Genomic DNA, 18,961 nt, shown 5'->3' with positions numbered 1-18,961 from the left:
CCCCTTCCAATATGGGATAACAAAACTCTATTTCCAAATCTTAATCCTCAATAGAATATAACTGTCAATGAGATAGAATTCCTTCATGACACTTTACGCAAATCAAGATATACAGATTAAGTCAATTCTTTGGAGATACATTGGCTAATTGTACTGTCCAAGAATAACCTGACAGGAAGGTCGGCATGAAAGGAAATTGTTTTTTCCTAACAATATCAGCGTCCTTAAAGAGGCTGTTTGGTTGTATTCTCAAAGTTCAACCAGAGCAACTAGTAAATTCTGTGAAAAATAAAGTAAGCTAAACTGGACCAATCAAACTCATAAAATAATTCAGAGAAAATTTTATGTCCTTCAGCCTTCTACATATACCTGCCATATATGCCTGCCTGCACTGTTTGCCCTTCTGTTTTCTTTGAATGTCCTGTGATGGAAGCTGGTATAATAATAATAATAATAGCCAAATGCATTTACTGAGATTAGAAACACTGAAGGGAAAGGTGTCTTGGATAATTGAAGGTACCCATTCTAAGTCATTTCATCCTTTTAATGTTAGACTGAGGAGATACTGAAAACTAAAGGCATACAAACCCATGGTAAATATTTCTACTTTCATATATGAAATGCAGTTTCCTTTTGGAAGTCCCCTCTCTCACCTTGGATGCATTTACTGCCTTCCCCTGGTAGTCTGTGTGTTGTATTTATACAGAGCCAGAGTTCCTTCAGAAGCAGTTTTACTTTCCCTGTGAAAAAGAGTAAAGCATTAAAATATAACATTTGGCTCAATCTACACACAAGGCTAAAACATAACCTTGTGAAATCAGGATTTATTAAAGACTTAGAAAATTAGGTAACTTAAACATCTCCCACAATTTCAACCACTGTATATAATTCAATTAGTTGTTGGGTGAAAAGATCTGAAATGCTTTAGCCAAAAAATGAAAGCTGAATATAGGGGCTAGGGCAGGAGGGATCAGGAGATCAAATCCACTTGCTACAAAAGGCTTTATCACCTTTATGCATGCATGGGACAGATAAATCTTTGAACCATACATTTTCTCTTGAGAGTGATATGAGATGGTGGAAGAAAGCACAGTTAAAGCCTAATAGGACAGAGATTTGGGCTCTAAGCATGCTACAAGGAACAGCTGAGAAGTATCACCTTAGTTACATGACGTTATCAGTAAAGTCATCAGTATTGGCCATGCTGTAATTACCTTGGTGGTGGTGGTGGGGGTCACGGGTTCTTAGAAAAACCATGAACATTTATGAGGGGAAATGGGCTGGGAGACTGTACGTGTGCATAAGCAAATGGATCAGGCAGACACCAGCACACACATGAGATGCCCACATAAATACTTCTATAAGGAAAGTGAAAGCCACAAAATTTTTATCAAATTTTCAAAGGGTTCTAGAATCTTAAAATTGTAAGAGACACCTATTGACATTCAAAGGCCAAGGGTAGTTGTAACTAAGACAGCCCTAATGAAATTCATATAACACTAAGAATACTGAATTGCAGTTTTAAAGCTTGTTTAACACAGATAAGTATACACATTCCAAGAAAACCTAACAAAGCAAAAAACATTCATTAACGGCTTCTGGTCAAATTTACATAAAAAGAAAAACCACATAACTAAAATTCAGCTAAAAGTTAGTCTCACTTTTTTCTGATGGGTATGGCAGGAACAAGTTCACAGAAATGTTGCTATATTAGGTTATTTTCTTGGGGTAGAGTAGGAACATGTTGAATTATTTTAGGTTAGTAGTAGTTATTTTAGGTTAGTTGTCTTTTTCTTACCCCCTGGTTATGTTATGTTTGTTTGAAATGTCTTTTTACTGTATTTTTTTTTTTATTTTTGATATATTTAATTAAAAAAAAAAGAGTTAATTAAAAAAAAAAAAAATGAAAAAAATATGCAGAGCCCCCTTGAGGAGCTGGTGGAGAATTCAGGGGTATTGGGCTTCCCCACCTTTATGGTTGCTGAGGTGCTAACAGACATAGGGGACTGGTGGTTTGATGGGCTGAGTCCTCTACCACGGGACATGCCCTTGGCAAAGACTGTTGCTACAAAGGAGAAGCTAGGCCTGCCTATAATTGTGCCTAAGAGCCTCCTCCCGAATGCCTCTTTGTTGCTCAGATGTGGCCCTCCCTCTCTAGCTAAGCCAACTTGGCAGGTGAAATCACTGACCTCCCCCCTACGTGGGATCTGACACCCAGGGGAGTGAATCTCCCTGGCAATGTGGAATATGACTCCCGGGGAAGAATCTAGACCCGGCATTGTGGGATGGAGAACTTCTTTTTGACAAAAAGGGGGATGTGAAAGGAAATGAAATAAGTTTCAGTGGCTGAGAGATTCCAAAAGGAGCCGAGAGGTCACTCTGGTGGGCACTCTTATGCACAACACAGACAACCCTTTTTAGGTTCTAATGAATTGGAATAGCTAGCAGTAAATACCTGAAACTATCAAACTACAACCCAGAACCCATGAATCTTGAACACGATTGTATAAAAAGGTAGCTTATGAGGGGTGACAATGTCCAGTGTATAGATGAATGAGCAGAAAAATGGGGGCCAAAAAAAAGGGCACCCAGTGTTCTTTTTTACTTTAATTGTTCTTTTTCACTTTAATTTTTATTCTTATTATTTTTGTGTGTATGGTAATGAAAATGTTCAAAAATTAATTTTGGTGATGAACACACAATTATATAATGGTACTGTGAACAACTGAATGTATACTTTGTGTGACTGCATGGTGTATGAATACATCTCAATAAAAATGAATTTAAAAAAAAAAGTCTCACTTTTAAGTATTAGGTAAGTTCAGGGCTCCTCAAAGTTCTACCACAGTTTCCTTGAACTTAACTTCTTAAGCACTTATTGAAATTAGTGAAATCTTTAATCCAGTTTCAGAGAGACTGAAAAAAACAACCTTTTAGACCAAAATACCTCCAGGCAATCACAAATTTTTAAGACGTCATTTAAGCTGGCAAACTGCATCACTCCAAAAACTAAAGTCCACAGAATGCAGACCAGAAAAATGTGGAGGACACAGTTACATGTAAGTTTGGAAGGTTAAACTTTTCCAACCTCACCTGAGCCAAACCCAGCCCTCTGACTGTCACTGTGTGTGAGGCACATGTGTTATTTTTGAGTTCCAAAAATGCTGTGATCAAAAAGCTTATCTACATTATGATTTAACCTACCCTAAAACCTGCTTCCAAATACTGAAAACCCCTTTGCTTAATGACCTGACCAGGATCCCTGCTTATTACGTATACCCCAAGCAGCAGAAAACAAGGAACCTTTAAAAAAAAGAAAAATAGTTATTTTCGTAATGGAGCCTATCAACCAGAAATATACCTAATTGAGCATGTTACCTCTAATCTGACAGAGGAAGGGGAAAAGCCATTCCCAATAAAATAGAACAAAATCTTCAATGTGGCTTCATTACCTCATCATGAAGATAAAATCTTGATAAACTGGACCAGTATGCCTTGCCCCAATCCTTTTAAACACTTTCTTTATCAAAATCTAAGGCATATATGAACATTTTTAGACTTTCTTTTCTACTTTGTTGATTTCCAGTTCTTGTATCAATAGTATCCTTCTTTAATTACATTTTATAAACATGTTTTAACAGGTTAGATTTTTTCCTTTTCAAAAAAGGAAAAAAGGTTTTTCCTTTTGAAAAATTTTATTATTATTCTGAAGATCTATTCTTTCAGATAAACTGTTAGCATCAGTTTCTCATTTTCAATATAAAATCCTCAATGGGATTTTGAGTGAGACCATATTATTTATAAATACATTTGAGGAAAATTTACATCTTGAGTCTTCACATCCAGGAGCCTAACATTTATTATGACTTCTCATTTAATGTTTCACCTTTCTCAAGTTCAAAATGTGTTCTTCTATTACCTCAGGAATGGGTGCTGAACTGGGATGATAATATTTTTCTCTTGACCATTTGTTTTATTATTCCTGATATAAATCTTTAAGTCATGATTTTTCTGTATTCTAAATTACTAATGGATCTGACTTATTAAATTTTTATTTATGTTTAGTGTAGCTTATATCCCAAAATGACAGAGTTCTGAGTTTCAAGGAGTTATCCGCATGTTATTCTTATTTAGAATGAGGTGGGAAGCATTACACATTTTTCTACATTCTTAAATGAGGTAACAATAAAGACGTTAGTTTTTTACTGAAGGCTTTATATAGAGCTCACCCAGAAACTACCTGTACCTTTTATGGCGTTGCATCTTTATCTTTTAAAATTTCCTCTGAGTTTTTCTTCTGGTCCGGTTTCTAACATTATTCTGCATCAATCTGAGTATGCTTTCCTAGAAAATGGTCCATTTCATCTGCAAAGTCTCCCACAATGGCAATAGATTTGGCCATCCCCAACCCTAGAATTTCCAAGAGTTTTGCCTGACATAGCTTCATGCTCTTAGGTACATGATAGCAGTATCTTCTTGGTGAACTGTATCTTTAATCAGCTAAATATTCCTTTTTAGTCTCTATAATTACATTTCTAGTCTTTAAATATTTTTGCCTTATATTACTGCTTTCATGCTAACATTTGCTTGGAATATTTTTATCCAACCCTCTATATTCAATTTTTTGTTTCTTGGAGATGGAGATCTTTAGACAAAAATCATATTCAACACTCAGTAGGCCCTTTTAATAAGAATACTTGTATCTGTTTTCTGCTCCGGGAAAATTCCTTCTATTATTCCTTGATCACCTTTTCTCTTTTATAGTTCTGTTTTCTCCTCTGAGAATTCCTAATACACGTATATTAAGACTTTAAGCTCCATCCTCCAGATTCTTATATTTGTCTCTAATACTTTTTATTTACTCGTCCTTTTGCACCGTGTTCCCAGAGACACCCATGGTTTGTGTTCTCTTGGTATACTAATCAATCTCGTATTTGTCCATTTGGCAATCCAATCTTCCTAGCGGGTTTATTTCTGCAATCAAATTTTTAATTTTCAAGAACTTCAACTGGTTCAGTTTCATAGCAGCAGCCTCTGAGCATGTTCTCAGGCTTTCTCTAAAGGTACTGTTTGAATTTTTAATGTTTTCTTCTTTTTCACAATTTAATACTTTCTTCCTCTCCTTCAGTTTGGTGCCCTTCTTTCTCATCATTGCTTTTCCTCAAAGTTTTAGACAAGAGTTTAAGCAGAACAATTTTGTTAGCCAGAGTATATTTCTTCAGCCTAAATTTTTAGTCCTATTTCTTTGGCAATAAATGTAGGTTCTCATTTCATAAACCTGAGAAACCTGCCTTCAAGGGAAGAGAATGAAGTTGTGAGGATTAATGCGGAGTATAAAAGCACCTCATTTTCTGGGAACAGGAGTGGCCAACCTGCAAAGCAAATCATCCAATTTTCTGATATCCACACTCACTCAGGTTGCCTCCCATGTCACAACTAACACTTCAGAGGACTAAACTTTGTGCCACAATCTGAGGACCTGAAAATTGGTATTTTTTTCACTCCTTAATGCAATTACCCAACAAATGCTAATGGTCTGCTCCTTTTCTCAGTCCCTACCACCTCTTATTTGCGGAAACGCGAGGCTTCTGCAAGGGAAATTGCTTCTTAAAGGCTGCTATGTTCCCAGCAATCTTGGGTTTCATCACCAGTTAACTGATAACTATCTGCCTTGCAACTCCTTCACGAATTTCCTCTACTGGTGGTAAACTTTTTAACTATCCTGGAGAGCTATTTTTAATTTTCCATCATCTGTTAGAATTGAAAGGAAGGAAAGACAAATATGGCACTGACACAGCTTTTTAAAATTGGCATCAATCCAATACTTTTTCTGCCAAACTTGTAAATCTCTTTCAGAAGTCCAGTATTATCAGGAAAAAGTGACAAAGATACATTTAAGAATGATGAATTAAACCCATCGAAATCCACAGGTAAATAATCAGCAATTCCTAAACATTTCATTTATTTACCTGGAAAAAGTAAAATGTAAAACAGACAATACTCCTGCCCTCATAATGACGGTAAAAAACAACAAACAATTTTATCTGAGTAGTAAGTTCTTTGAGAAAATATTAGACAGAATGTAGGGATGGCAAGCAATTGTGGAAAGGATGTAGGAGGGCTGTTTTGAATAGTCAGTCTGGGAATAATAGGATGCTAAAACAAATCCACTTATCCAAAAGAGAAGATGATGGATTTCAACAGCTGACTGCTGGTTTGGAAAGCAAAATGTTGTCAATCCTTTCTTCTCTCAGAACTGTTACTCCAAGTCTCACTTTCCAGATACAAGAGTAGGAAGAATATAGTAAAAAACACATGGAATTATAAATTAGCAATAGTGATAAACGGCAAATCAGAATCCAGGCAACTGAAAGATGTGAACTGTTAATACCTTAAACTAAGAAAGAGATGAACTTGTGCTCTTAAGTTTAAAAAAAAAAAACATTAAAGGAAGGGGAAAAAAAGAGTAAAAGAAACTTCTGACAAGATACTACGTATTTGCTCAAAACAAATTTAGTGTTTCTAATCATTCCATTTGGAGGAAACAATGTGAATTAGTGACATGAAAATACCATCATTTATTTATTAAACATGTTCAATTTATCCTGACAATAAACTTCTGTGATACGCAGAACAGAAATTTATCATCTGTCTCAAAAGGATAAACGAAATCCTTTTAGGTTAGGAACAAATGGTAAAGGGTCGCATGGTTAATAAAGAGTAATGTGAAAATGCCCATTTCCCATCTAAAAGGTAATGAACGCAATGATAAAATGTGATTTTCCTTATGCTATTACTACTTCATTTTTTTCTGTAACTTTAGGCCTTCCCTAACTTCTTCTGTCTTCCGTTTTCCTGCTTGACTTTAACATGTTTTAATACATTTGGTATCTAAGAAATTTAACAAATTAAATTAGTAAATGGGAACTGAAGGAAACTATCTGTCTTTATTCACTGAAAAGTGTAGAAATTATAACTCTAGTTTTTCTTAACAATACTGCTCTCTGACTCATTCATTCACTACATTGTTTTATAAGTTCAAGCTGATAAAATAAAAAGATCTATCAAGACACAAATAAATTAGTTTCTTCTGACATGAAACATCTGCTAAGATGTGACATTTTCATGAAATTTGTAACAGCAAAATTTGTAACAGCCTCCCAAATCACTGAAAGTAATACACAGAAATTATAACAAAATTTACAGTATACTCACTTTTATCTATGCTTCCATATGAATCACTTGAAATTTGTGTTCCAATATGTCTCAACTCTAAAATCAGGTGGGGAAAAATATTAAAAGATAAGTACATATATATACACACACACTGCATGTCAAAACACAATTTTAAAATAGGCATTAACTGAATACTCACCCTTTTCATCTTTCTGTTTAGAAAACTCATCAAGCCTTTCCTGTTAAAACAAAACACTAACAGTGTTTATAATGGATAAGGAGTGCAGCCCTTCTGAACCAAATGTAAAAGCGGGGCAGCTTAACAGGAAGTTTGGACTATTCTCATCCCTGGCTCCTCCATGAGTGAGGACACGTTGAAATACACAGAGAACACCACAGACACCCTGAAACTAGGATTGTAAATGTGTGCACATTGTTTCAATATTACCTGTGTCTTCTTAAATTCCTTTTCCAGTACTTTCTTTTCATTCCTCAGTTGCTTGAAGTCCTGAATTTGCTTGACGGCAGCCTCTTTAAAGAGTACAATGAAGTAACAGAGGGAGAAAAACAATTTACCAACTCTAGTAAATCTATTAATTGTTTTTTCATTTCTTAAACTTTAAAACAAATGTGAAAAATTAACTGCTCCTTCAGTATTTTATCAGAGTTAAGCAGAGTCCAGGAATATTTTCATTTTAACCATCAATTATAAAACCACAGAACTGGCAGACAAATGCCTTACAAATCCACTCCAATCTGGGCCCAGCAATCCCAAACTGTTCTGAGCCAGGTGAGAATCCAACGCATTCAGCCTTTAGAGAGGAAGATGCCATGGAGTCCCTTGTTTATCTCACTTTAATAACCAGTAATCTTAAAAGCTTTAAAGATTTTAGCGAACTATGATTTTATCCCACCATACACCTCAGTCCATTCCCTTCATTTGGAAGGAAATCCATCTCCCCAGTGCTTACTATAGATATATACTGTAGATATAGTACTATGGCTATAGTTACTTCTCTCTGTAATTCCCTTCCCTAACTATAGATTTTATCTCTTAGATATTTGTATAGCCCTTTTTTTGAACCACCAGCAAACTTTTCACTCCTGTTTTTAGCTGTGAAGCACAAAATGGTCTATATATACTATTAAGAATCTGACCAGTGTTGACTTTACATGAATAGGCTTCATACAACACTTGCTATAGGGGAAAACAAAATCCTGCAAAACACCAGCGTAGAAATCCTCTCCTGACTACACTAACACGCCTGATTATTTCTTTAACCAATTATTGTATCATATTACTTACTAGGGAAAAATGTTTTTGTTAACTGGAAAACACAGGTTACATTTTTGCTTCAAAGAAAGTCTGTTTTAAAAGCTGCATATATGCTTGCTTTATGAGCACTTCCTTAAAAAGAGACTTGTCTCCACACACTGAGAAAGCAATACTTAAAAAGAACACAGTAATGTCATATTTACTTACTGTCATGTTTGTTCAACAGACAAATCAGTGGAAAAATCATTACAAATTAATTATAGAGTTTAAGTCTAAAAAATTTACCTCAATCCAGATATATTAGTGACTAGAAATATTTTCAGGAACTACTATTCTATATATCCTGATCCAACAAAATCTAAATAAAAATTCTTCCTTCACACTTTAGTTCTCTACAGAACATCATCAACTCAAGGAAGTGGCAAATACCAGAGTCAAGGATGCACAGTATATGGGACACATGATGGCGCCAGCATTAAAGAACGTGTGCCAGGGACGAGTCCAGTGCAGCCTCGCGTACCTCCACCCCAGCATTATGTCCCTGTCCCACCCCCATGAAGGGGGAGGAAGAAAAGAAAAGATCTCATTTCATTTCCTACAGATTCCTGAGCTGAAAGGTGAGAACTTAATATATTCTGCAATTGGCCTACTCAGCAGAGACTAGAAGCCCCAATGAAAGGGTGGAGTAGGGGGAGGGTGAGGTACAAACTTGACAAACTCCATGTAAGGCAAACCTATGTAAAGACATGTCTCTTTCTATGGACACGTCATAACTATCTAAGTACATCAAATTTCTTGATACTAAAAGTAGTAAGTTTTTCTACTAACCACTTATTTCATTAGAAAAAAATAGGAAAGTCCCAGGAGATTCAACTTTCAAAATTAAATCCTTTCATTAATTGCTACTTTTTATAGCAAAAGCATTAGCATCTATTAACTTGAGTGCAACAATATTCCAAGGTTTTGCCATATTACTTTACTTGTTACTATATGATAACTGAGATATGTATAGTATTCACACTTTTTCCTAACAGAACTCTTAATGCAGGCAGGCATCCAGGAATGCACCATCAAAAACCACAGTGAACTATTTGATCAAGTACTATAACCTTGTACAGTTACAAATGATTTGTACAATTATGAATGACTTTCACTGGCCAAATTACAATAGTGCCAAGTACCTTCCAGCTTTTTCACCTTGGCTTCCAATTTTTTCTTCCTAAAAATAAAATTACATTAAATTAAATGGTTAAGAGATAATATGACAGAAAAAAATCACATTATGATATGTGGTACATATTTTTAAAAATTTACTAAGATATGTAACAGAATTCTAATTACTATAAGGGTCATACATCAACTGAAATTACAAGCAATTATTCTGAAATTAAGTAAACCTAAGAATGAATAGTATACCATTTAACGTGTATTATTTCTAAAATGAACTATAGAAATCTCCGTCTTTTTTGTGTGAAACACAATATGGTCGTATCCAAGCTCTGTCATTCCACATCTGGGATCGTAAGCAAGTCACTTAACTTCCCTGAGCTCCAGGTGCCTCACGTGTGAACCAGGCAGCTCAGTCTGGCACCAATCAATGTTGCTTTGGGAGCATGCACGCATCTGCCGTGCACACAGATTCCCACACCCCCCAGAGTATGGCACTACTGTTAACAATACTACTTTATAGGTAATGGCTTGAGAACTGCACTGGTTTTAAAATGGATTTCTGAAAATCAGACAAGTTAGATAACTCTCGGGGAAAGACTTTCTGAGTCCCCGCTGTAGCATATCTACATTAAATTAAAATTTGGGATGTGTAGCTCACAAGTTTATTTTTGATTAATATTAATATAGTATTAAACCTCAAAAACATCAATTGGATACTTTTGAATGACTTTTTATTAATGCTAACAAAGACATTCAGTATGTTATCTGTTAAAGTACTGGAGACAGAAAGGAGTCACTAGGTTATGTTTTTAAACACACAGGTACACATGCATGCAGATACAGATACAGAGACACACACACACACAGAGATGTAAAAAATTTTATGGAGTCCTTTCTTAGTGCCAGACCTTTAACATATAAGGGCTTATTTAAACCTCCCATAACCCTTCAAAGTAGGTATTATAGCCATTTTACAGATGTGGAAACCAAGGTTGAGTGACTAAGTAGTTCAAGATTACATGGCTAATCATGGCCAACAAATGCAAAGACGCGAGTAAAGAAAAACCACTACTTGATTTACGGATTATCTGTTTTTTACAGATGAAAACTCTATTTCTAAAGTAATTTTAAAAAACACTTACTGAGCATCACTTTTCAAGGCATTCTTCTCTTTACACGAGCATATCTCCTGATGGGTATCCTGATACAATTTAAGAGAGCTCTAAAAAAGAAATAGATATATAAACAATATGAAAGTCACTGATAATCATAACTTATTTTGACCCTTGATAAGCCCAATTATTCATTTCACAGCCTAAAACTAACCAAATGAATAGATATAATCAGGTAGGAAACCAAAATACAATTCATGGAACATTTTAATGGATGGTAACTGGATCCTTAACAGATGTTATGTGATTAACAGTACAATTAAACAAGGTCCATGAAATTTAAAACAATATATTAATTTTAAGGCAATCCTAAATCTTCCTAGTAATTGCGTTTAAATATGAAAATAGCTAATACCTTTTTTCTCAACCACCTGCAACTGCATATAATCTCAAGAAACTTTGAGCTTAATAAATATTTGCTATCATTATTACTACTATGCAAAAATATTAAACACATCATTATAATTAATGATAACTGGAAAAAATGCATGACCACTGATTGATGTATATATCCTGACAGCCACTATAGAATGGGAAAGAATTCTTATTAAGGTTTATGTTATTATATGTATATGATATTCCTTTAAGCTCAACCACTCCAAAGAATGAACTTAATTATCCCTTTTTTACAGATGAGAAATCTGAGAGTATGACAAACAGGCAAGCTTCTTCTTGCAAAGTAATAGTGAATGACTATATACGGTCTGTCTTTAAGAACTGACACCAAAGTTCATGCTTCCTCTTAGATAAGGCTGAAGGGATTCTTGTATAGTCAGAGCTAGCTGCAATTCAATAGTGTGGCTGTGTCTTTAATTTCACTGCATCAATATATGATAAAGAACTCTATAGAAATAGGAAAACAAATCGCTAAACAACATGTTAAGTCCTTAGCCCTCGCAGTGGCACTAGTCATGCTAACATGGCACGAGCTGAGGAAGACCAAGAGCCAAGAGGCAAATATACTGTCATGAAAAGAATCTAGAGAACAGGTCAAGGAGCCAAGAATCAATCCAGATTGGCTACGACTTATCTTCTGCCTGTGTATCATCTCACTTTATTGGATTCAGATTTTGTTATCTGTAATAGCCATGAATTCTCTAAGATTCCCATAAAGAGCAAACCAAAATTTATATAGAAAAAAAACGAGTATACAGCATTTAAATGAATTGTTTTACTACAACTTGATTTAGAAAAGGAGAACAACCTTCATTAAAAGATAAATTTATTAGATTTTTCCTATCTGAGGTAGGTACCTTCTCCCAATGCTCCATTTCAATGCAATTAACACCACAGAAAAGACCACATACACCTCACCAACTGGGTAAAGCAAATAACTTCTACCCCTTACACTTCTGATAAGAGCATCTGATATATTTTTTGAAGGACTCTCACTTGGGTATCTCTCACTTAAAAATGAGAAACCATAAGAAATTAAACATTTACAATTATTTTTAAAAGAAATCCAAAGGAAAAAAAAAAAGGAGCAATGGAATCTGGCAGGGTTAGAGAGGTAAAAAAATATATATACACATATTGCTTAAAGCATTGACTAGTTTATGAATAATAAAAGTGGGTTATTTAAAGGACATCTTGACTCAAAGCCTTCTGCAATTAAGTTCCATCAAAACAGAGGCCCAAGTGCTTTATCCACCACTTTCTAGACAGTGCCCCAGAAAAAATGAAATGTGTGCACACTCATTTTCTCCAACACATACACACTTGCACACAAACATACACTAATTTCTCTACCCTTAAGTTTGAATTGATCACACTGCTTTATGCTTCAGGCAAAGAAAACATGAGAAAACAAGTAATGACAAATCAAGGCAGGACACACCACACCACAAAAATGCACACTAGAAAGTTCCTCTACTGATCCTCTCAAAAATAAACAACACAGTACTGGAGAGCTAGTAATTACTGTAAAGACCAAACCGCCTCAATGTCCTCTAAATGTAGTAATATAAGGAGTCTTGACTAGCAATTATTTCCTTTCTTAACACATAAAACCTTATCCCAATTATAGGACATAAGCAGATCCTTATTGATTGAAGATAAACCTTGGTAGGAAAATGACTTTCCGTACCTTTTTCTCTTCCAGCTCTGCTTTCAAAGATCCCAGTTCTTCCTGACATTTCTGCAGAGGAGAAATTTTTTGAAGCATCTGTTCCACTTGGTGATGCAGAGTACTATTCTCTCTAGAAACGGACAATGTGCAAACATGATTACATAAAAGTATTACAGTAAATTATTAAATGTATCTTACTCTAGTGATTTCAGATTTTATTTCTAACTTGGGGGATTAAAAAGAATGAAAAATATTTTCTGTTTCAATGCATTCCCTCTATTTGTACCAACATGATCTTCAAATTGCTTTTTACTTTTTTTTGGCACTATAGGCCATAATTTAGTAAAAGTATACGAAAGAGCAGCTTGAGAAGCAATTACAATAGCTTCTCACACTGCTTGAGAATATGTTAAAGGATGACATGCCCAATAACCTGGCTCTTCCAATCTTGAACTCATTCCCATTTATTCAAACTAAATGATAGGTAAATTTGTACCCTCTGCTTATAACCAAGTTTTGCCTTCTTGTAAGTGATAAATGCAATCAGTGGATGAAGCATTGCCAAAATTTTAAGAAGATCTATTTAAAATTGTTCAAAATAACTCAAGATAAACAACCACATTTTAAATAGCCCAATTCACATATGCAATTTGACAGCAATAAGCTTCATCTCAATGGCAAGGTGGTCAGTAAGTTACTTAAAAGTAAAATACCAGACCATAGTTTAAGACCTTAGTAATAAATTCACTTGAACAATTTGATATTAAAGAAACTGTGCATCTTTGTTTATTATGAGCATTGTAGCAACATTCTAGGAGTCAAATCCATGTGGCATTTTGTTGGAATATATTTAAAAATCTAGGCTGGTAAAATGTCTACCACAAATCAATGATTAAATAATTGGCTTACCTTCTTGCAAACTGTAGCTGTAAAACTTGTTAAAGAATATTCTGAACATGTTATCTACTGATACTTTTCTGGAGATAAAACTCACTTTTTAATTAGTTGTAACAATCTGTGTGTTCAGTGTATATAAAGGCAAGATCATAAGTCCTAGAAAATGATTTTCAAAATTCCATTTATAATACACCAATAAAGTTTTGTACTGAGTTATGACGTACCAGAAGTCAAAATATCTATTTCTCTAAATTAGAAAAAAAAGCCCTGTGAATAAACATATGATTACTGAAATTAAATTACAAGAATAAAGACAAAGCAATAAAAAACAAATGGAAAATATCTTGATTCTTGTATATTGAGAATCCCCAAACAACCTGTCCTTCATTTCTAAAATAGTCCAGGGAAAAATCACAGCAAACAAGAGTTATGTACTTACTAGCACCATATGTAACTACTCTTAATGAATAACAAGAAAAGGAATTCAGGGAAACCATAAAATCAAGTCAATCCCTCATTTTTATAATTTACACAATTTGTATAATTTATACAATGTGATATCATTTCCCACCTCATGTTGCCAGCAAAATATTCTAAGATAGCAAATAATTCCTTTTATTTAAGTTTCATCTCCTCTACTTATAAGTCACAATATGGCAAATCTCTGAAAAAAAAAAAAAAGCCCGTATCTTTCTCTTTTAGAATGTAAGCTTCTCAAGGTCAAGAACTGTATTTATTCAGGATATCCTAAACTACAGCAGTCTTTGCAATATAAAAAAGTTAAATATCTGGTGAAATAAGATACACTCTCTGCCCTTTAGAAGGAAGTACTAATTATCAATAAATGGTCAGAATTACACACAAAAAATAAGGAGCAGAAATAATACTACTACTCAGCATAGTGTAGTTATTGAAGAAATAACTTTCCCATCTGGGAAAAAATGGAGAAAATCTACTGCTCTTTCAGTGGCGAAAGGAACCAAGCTATATGAGAAGGCCCTATGAAACATCCGACACAGGCACTTCAAGTTGCAGAGCAAACTACTGCATATTTGAGGTACAACAAATACACATTTGGGGCAAAAGTCAAATGAGTTTTTAAAAACTCAAAATTTATCTGTAACTGACGCCAAAGGTGATTATCACATCACAGGATGAACTTGTGGATTTCAAGAATGATCAAAATTTTTAATCAGTTTTTAAAAATTATTCTAATAATATTTATTTTTAAATTTTTGTTGCCAAATTTTATAAGAGTAAAATAATAATTTCCTTGTTAGATTAGAGCTGTAATTACCTAAAAGGTTTATACCATTTATTCAAAAAAGGATACAGAACAGTCTTAGTATTAGAATTAATAACTATTTTGCTATTTAGCTACTTAAAAGCAGTAATAATTTAGTACTAATAACAACTTTCACAATCACCAAATTAAAGAAATTACTGTTGCAATAATACACATTTATAGTTAAACGGACTGATAGTTTCAACAAAGCACATGAGAATTTTAATGAACTATATTTTTAAACCTAAATGACATGCCCTGATTTTGTTACTCTCATCACACAAATTAGAGATGATGGTACCAAAACAAACAATCACTGACCACATATACATTCAGGGATGCCAGAAATAACACTGAAGCAAAGTTTAGGTTATTGCCAAAGATGAAGAGCAGAATCTGGCCCAATACTGAAGCTGGAGTTGAACTTCAGTGAATCCCTAAACTGTATATGTGTGCTTATTTTTATTGGAGAAAATTTGTATTTTTATTGAAGAAATTTAATTCAGGGTAACTATCATCATCACAAAATATGAAAGGATCAATTATACACATTTTTCCACTACCAAGAAAATAGTTAATCAGAAGCTAATTCAGTCCTATAACTGTTTTGTGCATGCCCAAGAGCTATCCCATGATTTTAAAATTAAATTACATGACTCTGGATATATACATTAATTCTCAACAAATCACAAAAATAACTGACAAAGGTCAATTGCCCACTCTTCTGAATAAATGTTACCAGAGTGTACTTCTCGCAGAGATCCCAAAATAACACTTCGACGGCATCATATTCTGTTTCACCTGGTTTCTGCACTTGAAGAACATGTCTGCATCCTCGCTACAAATGAGAAAGATCTACCCACTAAAAAGCTTTTGCGACCTTAAGAAAATCAGAATCAATGACAAAATCAAAATTAAGACTGCAGGGCTCCTTATCTAAGAACTTATCATTAAATACGTATTGAAAAAAGAGTGAAAGGACTAGTTGCTTCTTGTACTAATGGGAACTGCTCCCTACTTGAGCCAATAAATACCATCTTCCAAAAGATAACTACGAAAAAAAAAAGCCTCACAACTCTTTAAGAAATTATAAATATTAATTAATAAATGCAAAGAAGCCAGTTAAAGGATATCATCACATTTCTTCTGATATTCTGTTAACAAATTACTGCAACAAAGAAAAGAAAAATTAGTTCAGTTTTTTATAATCTAGAGATATACTATGTTAAAATCATGTTTCAAAACATGCAGGGTGCCCTGTTTCCCTAGGTTTCCTGCAACAAATTTATGCCAAATTAATATTACATATACATCAGCTTAAAGTTTTGTAAAGCACTGCACTGAAATTTTTAAATCTCTTTGATCTAATTAATATCTAGGCCTATAAATTCATGTGACTTTTATAAAGTAAATTAAAAAAAAAACTTAATTAGATCTCACTCTATGGCTATGAAATACCTTGTATACCTTGAGTCTAGGAAGGCTTAGAGGACAGAAAAAACTTCAAGAAAAAAAATCAACTTTAGCAAAAAAAAAAAAAACTGTCCTATTGACCCGAGAGCCTTCTTTTAAAGGTCTGTGAACGGCTACCAGAAGGTTCTTATTGCCGATGTGGCTCACAAGTAGTTTTATCAGCAGCAGCACCAAGAAGACCTCCAGATGACAACCTCAAGTTCTCATTTCAGCCCCAAGGGACTAAAACTACCACCTACTTAAGTCAGTCTGTTAGGTCTACAAAGTTCTATCAAGTACATACAAATATACTTACTCTGTATTAATAATTTTTTGTTTCAATGTAATTAATGCATCAACATACTCGTTTAAATTCTGAAAGAAAAAGAATGCTACAGTCAGGTATTTGTTTTTATAACATATATAATTATTTTCTATATACTGCTGTATGCAACATTATCTATCAAAAACAGTTTACCAGATGTCATAAACACAGAATCGGGCAGATCCATTACTCACAGGCACGTAAACACACAGTGCTCTGGGACCCCTCATCTCCCCTCTCTGAGTCCCCCTCCAGCAGCACCCCAGAGTTCCCTCGGGGCAGGGCGCTTGTGAGGAGCAAACAGGATGCTCTTCCAGTGCGTGCTCCGCACACAGTGAGTGCTCCGCACACAGTGAGTGCTCACTGCATGGTAATTCTTTTAGCTAACCGATTATGTTAACAGTTAACATATTCACCCTATGTTGTTTCTGAAAGGATTTAAGACTTCCCAAAGACACAAAATTATAACAAAAGAATGAAAACTTAAAAATAAAAACAAGGGGGAAAATAATAGGAATATTAAAACAGGGCCAAAATCATGTTTAAAAATTGATTTTATAAGGACCTATATCACAATTTAGGAAGCAACCACAAATTTGGATTATTGCAATCAACTTAAAAGGGAAAACATTGTTTGTTACACTGTTAAAAACATTACTATGATATAAAAACTGATTTTTTTTCCTTCTCTAACTGCTTTATTTCCTTTACCATCTCCTTTTTTTCATCAGCAAGCACTTCAGACTGTGACTCCAACAAGTAAAGATATTTTAAAAATCATTGCCACAAGAGCCTTTTCACACCTAACAAAATAGTTCAATAATATCATGCAGGCTGTGCTCTATTTTCAATGGTTATTTCAAAAATGTCTTTTTTCTAGATAATCCAAAGTAACTCTGAGATGTACAATAATTTTCCCTTCACAGTAATGGTTGCATTTTCTTTGTAGTTATACATGTAATACATCTGTTAAAACAAAAAGTCACACATGCAAGTTGTATAAAGTAAAAAGTAGCTTCTCTGGTAATGCCACCACCTATCAATAAGCACTCTTAAAGTGTGAACATTATCCTTTTAAAATTGTTACTGCATATGTAAATACACTTAAAGGTACTCAGCTTGCCAATTTTCTATAAAAGGACATTTAGGTTCTTTTCAGTCTATTACCAATTTACAATGAATTTCCTTGTCCCTTCCTCTACGAGGCACTTCTAATTTTCTCTTAGCATAATGTCCCAACAGTGGCATGACTGGACCAAAGATGAAGTATTTTTATATGTTTATGTTTAATGTTGACATATTACCAGACAGCCCTCCATAAAAATTTATCAACCCTCACTCAAGTTTATGTTTCTGTGCTTCCAGTCACCTCACCAGCTCTCTGCATTAGTGACAGGTACACATCTTTGAGAATCATACAGGAAAATTTTCATTTACATTTTCTTCATTACTGAGATTGAGAATTCTTCCTTCATCTGGTCATTCATATTTTTTCTTCTATTAATAGCCTGTTAATGTTATTGGCACAACTTTATTGATATTTCACTATGTCAATAGTTTAACCTTCTTATGGCAGTGGACACTATAAAAGTAAATAACAGAAATATGATAGCCTTGAAGGAATCATTTATAAAATATGAGACAAAGTAACCATAACAATTCCTATAAATCAATTATAAGAATACAAGTATACCAGTGGGTGGAAAGAATAAAAGATAGGAATTTTCAAAAGATGAAGAATCTGGACTGGCAAACAGACATTAAAAAAGGCTTTCTACCTTTTCTGGCATCAGAAAAAGTGCAAATTAAAATAACAAAGATATCCTTCTCATCCACTATAACAAACTGATTAGAGTATTGGCAAGTGTGTAAAAAAAGAAAATTGATACTATAGGTACATACAATGACAATTTTTTCTTTTTGTTTCCAATTTTTATGGCCCTAATTTCCTCTTTGCAAGTTTGCTACATCTCTGGTTAGATTAGATTCTAAGGTAACTTTTGTTTCTATCACTAGTGTATCTTTTCACCTCATACCACTTGTGAACATAGATGCAAAAAGCTAAATAAAATAGTTGTTGTACCAATCCAGCAGTGTGTTAAATAATTTTTCTGCAGATTCTCTTGGATTTTCTATGTAA

General features: G+C 34.1%; 1 protein-coding gene across 5 annotated transcripts in view; it reads right to left on the bottom strand.

Annotated features, from left to right (window-relative positions):
* Nucleotides 1–18,961, bottom strand: part of ICE1 (interactor of little elongation complex ELL subunit 1) — a 64,896-nt gene that overhangs the window by 29,532 nt on the left and 16,403 nt on the right. For 4 of the 5 annotated variants that reach the window (XM_037798826.1, XM_037798829.1, XM_037798828.1 and 1 more), the window contains exons 2-11: nt 16,813–16,871; nt 16,178–16,212; nt 13,772–13,790; nt 12,881–12,992; nt 10,765–10,844; nt 9,634–9,671; nt 7,625–7,707; nt 7,376–7,415; nt 7,216–7,272; nt 654–740 (exon numbers count right to left, since the gene is read on the bottom strand). In XM_037798826.1, the coding sequence (XP_037654754.1) occupies nt 654–740; nt 7,216–7,272; nt 7,376–7,415; nt 7,625–7,707; nt 9,634–9,671; nt 10,765–10,844; nt 12,881–12,992; nt 13,772–13,790; nt 16,178–16,212; nt 16,813–16,871 (610 nt within the window). The remainder of the gene's footprint in view (nt 1–653; nt 741–7,215; nt 7,273–7,375; nt 7,416–7,624; nt 7,708–9,633; nt 9,672–10,764; nt 10,845–12,880; nt 12,993–13,771; nt 13,791–16,177; nt 16,213–16,812; nt 16,872–18,961) is intronic. The other variant, XM_037798827.1, reaches the window with a different exon arrangement.

The sequence above is a fragment of the Choloepus didactylus genome, chromosome 11, assembly GCF_015220235.1.
Source record: "Choloepus didactylus isolate mChoDid1 chromosome 11, mChoDid1.pri, whole genome shotgun sequence".
Lineage (NCBI taxonomy): Eukaryota > Metazoa > Chordata > Mammalia > Pilosa > Megalonychidae > Choloepus > Choloepus didactylus.
This window is presented reverse-complemented; position numbering and strand designations above follow the sequence as displayed.